General features: G+C 43.5%; 1 protein-coding gene across 1 annotated transcript; it reads right to left on the bottom strand.

Annotated features, from left to right (window-relative positions):
- Positions 1 to 2,906: 2,906 nt before the first annotated feature.
- Positions 2,907 to 3,182, bottom strand: LOC129674624 (60S ribosomal protein L37a-like). The gene is given in 3 exon segments (XM_055604729.1): positions 2,907 to 3,036; positions 3,038 to 3,065; positions 3,068 to 3,182. Coding segments are annotated over 3 exon segments (273 nt in total).
- Between the last annotated feature and the right edge of the window lie 972 nt (positions 3,183 to 4,154).

Here is a 4,154-nt window from a genome sequence, read left to right as displayed (position 1 = left end):
TATCCCTCTGGAACTGTAAGCCCAAATAAACACTTTCATAGATCACTTCTGGCCATGGTGTTTTATCACAGCCACACAAAAAAGTAATTAGTTCAGTGGCTGACCTTGGTTGTGAGCTTGGTTGTCAAACTTCATTGGAAGAACTGCCTCCATCAGTTTGGCCTGTGGACATATCTTCAGGGGAGTTTTCTTGGTTGTTAATTGATGTAGGAGGGCCCAGTCTACCCTGGGTGGTACCTTCCCTGGGCACATGGGCCTAATTTCTGTAAGAAGGGTAGCTGAATGTCAGCTTGGAAACAAAGCAGTGAGCACAGTTGCTCCATGGTTTATACATTAAGCTCCTGCCTTGAGTTCCTGCCTTCATGAGGAACTATGGAGAATAATATGTAACTCCACTTGCCTTATGGAGAATAATCTGTAAGAATTACGGAGAATAATCTGTGAAACAAACCCTTTTCTCCCCAAGATGCTTTTGGTCATGATATTTTAACATAGTAACAGAAAATTGAGCTAGTATATAACCTAAAGATAAATCACTGTGTACACGGGCACCGTGTGTGTGCACACACATGAATATACACACACAGACGGGGGGTCAGAGTAGAAGATATGCTAGAAGGTAATGGTGAGTGTGATCAAATTACATTATATAATGTATTAAAATGCCTATAAATAATTTATTCTTATAAATAAAAACCTTTTAAAAAATATAGAGGAGAACTCTCTGTAGAGGATTGTAGAATGGCAGAGAAACACTTAAAGATATGCTCAACATCCTTAGCCATCAGGGAGATGCAAATCAAAACGACCCTGAGATTTCATCTTACCCCCATCAGAATGGCTAAGATCAAAAACTCAAGTGACAACACATGCTGGAGAGGTTGTGGAGAAAGGGGAACTCTCCTACACTGCTGGTGGGAATGCAAACTCGTACAACCACTTTGGAAATCAATCTGGTGCTTTCTCAGACAAATAGGAATAGTGATTCATCAAGATACAGCTATACCACTCCTAGGCATATATCCAAAAGATGCTCAAGTACACAACATGCTCAACCATGTTTATAGTAGCTTTATTCGTAATAGCCAGAACCTGGAAACAACCCAGATGTCCCTCAGTTGAGGAATGGATACAGAAATTGTACTTTTACATAATGGAATACTACTCAGCAATTAAAAATGAGGAAATCATGAAATTTGCAGGCAAATGGTGGGACCTAGAATTAATCATCCTGAGTGAGGTATCCCAAAAGCAGAAAGAAACACATGGTATATACTCACTTATATAGACCTACAAGATAGGATAAATATACTGAAATCTATACACCTAAAGAAGATAAACAAGAAAGAGGACCCAGGGTAAGATGACCAATCCTCACTTAGAAAGACAAATGGGATGGACATTGGATGTAGGAGAAAACAAGTAACAGGACAGGAGCCTACAGCAGAGGGCCTCTAAAAGACTCTACCTAGCAGTGTATCAAAGCAGATATTAAGACTTATAACCAAACCTTCGACAGAGTTCAGGGAATCATATGAAAGAAGGGGGAGTTAGTAAGACCTGGAGAGGACAGGAGCTCCACAAGGACCAAATATATCAGGGCACAGGGGTCTTTCATGAGACTGTTTCTCCAACCAAGGACCATGTATGAAAATAACCTAGAACCCCTGCTTGGATATAGCCTATGGTAGCTCAGTGTCCAAATGGTTTCTCTAATTAGGGGAACAGGGACTATTTCTGACATGAACTCAAAGGCGAGCTCTTCAACCCACACCCACCCCCAAGGGAGGAGCAGCCTTGCTAGGCCACGGAAGAGGTCATTGCAGCCAGTCCTGAAGAGAACTGATAAGCTAGGGTCAGATGGAAGGGGAGGAGGTCTTCCCCTATTAGTGGACTTGGAAAGGGGCAGGGAGAAGATGAGGGAGAAAGGGTGAGATTGGGAGGGAAGGAGAGTGGGGGCTACCGCTGGGATACAAAGTAAATAACCTGTGATTAATATAAAAAAATAAATTAAAAAAATAAAATAAAATAAATAAATAAAATATATAGAGACCAATAAACCGCACCTTTGTCTCAAGAGGGAAAACTCTGTACTAACATGCTCACTCCAACCTCCCATAGGATCTGAGGTCTCTTCCCAGCTGAGGTCACACCTGCCCTCCTCTCCTCCCAGCTGAGGTCATACCTCCCCTCTCTTCCTAGCTGAGATCACACCTGCTCTGTCTTCCCAGCTGAGCTCACACCTCCTGTCTTCCTAGCTGAGCTCATGCCTGCGCTCTCTTCCCAGCTGAGGTCACACCTGCTCTCCCTTTCCAACTGAGTTCATACCTGTCCTCTTCCCAAGACTGAGGTCACAACTACCCTCTTTCCAGCTTAGGCCACACCTCCTCTCTCTTCCCAGCTGGGGTCGCATCTCCCCTCTTTCAAGCTGAGCTCACACCTCCCCTCTCGTCCAAGCGTACACTGAGGTGTCCTTTCCTACTTCTTTTCCCTCCTTGGTTCTGTCATTGTCTCACTTCCCAATGTGTCCATTTTGAAATCACAAACTCAGGAGATTACATGCTGAAGATTCTCCATCCTGGGCTCTGCTAACAGGGAACATAACCCAAAAACAGACCCAAGTAACAGGAAAAATAAATTGTTTCTTTCTGTCTGACCACATTACTGTGGCACAATAATCTGGTAATTAGATGATGCTTAGTGTTTGCAGTAGAGTATATTATATTAGAGAAGTTCATCACGCTTCTCTAATATACATTATTCATTTCTCCATTGAGTGAACTTGGCATAAGAATTAGTTTGGCAATGAACATTAGTGGGTATGTTGTAAGAAGAGGGCTGATTTGTGTGTGTGTGTAAATTAACCCATTTATTGCAGACGAGGCACATCTCAAACGGTAGTGCTTCTACTGGTCTTTCAGTTTCTCGAGACTTCTGATGGCAGACTTCACTGTGATGGCAGAAGTGGTGTCGTAGGTCCAAGCCCCACCAGCTACTGTTTTCATGCAGGATCCATAGTGCCAGATGCCAACGGCATCTCCTCATCTTGGTCTTGCCACAGAAGGGCAAGTGTACTTGGCATGCTGGCTAATTTCAATCTTCTTCACCATCTTCTGGAGGGAGGCACCGTAGCGGGTCCCATATTTCCTGATAATCCCGACCTTCTTGGTGCGTTTAGCCATGTTGCCGGAACCAAAAGCCCAAGCCTGAAAAGAAGAGGTTTTAAAAGTGTGTGTGTGTGTGAGGCCAGTGAAATAACTCAGTGGCTAAAAACACTTGTAGAACTAGCCTGACAACCCAAGTTTGATCCCCAGAACCCACATAAAGGTGAAGGAGAGAACGAGCTCGTGTAAGCTGTTTGACCTCCACATGCACACCACAGCACATGTGCCCCCTCACACACACCACATGCACACACACAATAATAATAACAGAATATTAAAATTAAGGTTAAGAACAAAAAAGAAGCGTGTGGCTTGCCCTGGTTCTCACTGTTCTCTGTCACAATAGGCGCACATCCCAGGAGCTGCTGGTTCCAGAATGAAGGGACTTGTGTGATGGAGTTGAATACCACTGGTGGCCTGGAATTAAGCTCAGCAGTTTCCAGCTAAAACCAGAAGAATTACAAACCTAAGAATTAGGGCAGATGTGGTGGCACACACCATTAATTCTGAATACAGAAGGCAGAGGCAGGGGGATCCCTGTGAGCTGAGGCCAGCCTGGTCTACATAGTGAAACCATATTGTGTCCCTTCCCAATACAAACAAACAAACAAAAGTAAGAATTCAAAGCTCTGGGTTAAAATGTGAAGATTGTGATAGAATTTCGAGATGTCCTAAACTAAGTTATAGGTCAGAGAATAAAGAGAGGAAAAAGATGAGAAGATCATTTTAACTCACAGCTCAAGTTAAATCAGCAGAGAAAAAGACAGGTGGGAAGAAAGGAAATTGTTTCACATCCCCTTCCACTAAAGATCACCCTCAGACTTGATGCCTCTGCTTCTCAGGATTGCAGGCTATGTGCATCACGTCCAAATGACATATTGTCCTTTCCTGGTACAGGTGTGTGGTAGAATTTAGGTATTCTGGCAACAGGTGGATTAATCCACTGACGGACACACAGCATAATAACTACTGGGAAGTGGAGGAAACAGG

This window comes from Psammomys obesus, unplaced genomic scaffold (genome assembly GCF_907164565.1).
Source record: "Psammomys obesus unplaced genomic scaffold, mPsaObe1.curated_primary_1811, whole genome shotgun sequence".
Lineage (NCBI taxonomy): Eukaryota > Metazoa > Chordata > Mammalia > Rodentia > Muridae > Psammomys > Psammomys obesus.
The sequence above is the reverse complement of the archived record's forward strand: the minus strand, read 5'-3'. Positions and strand labels throughout refer to the sequence as shown.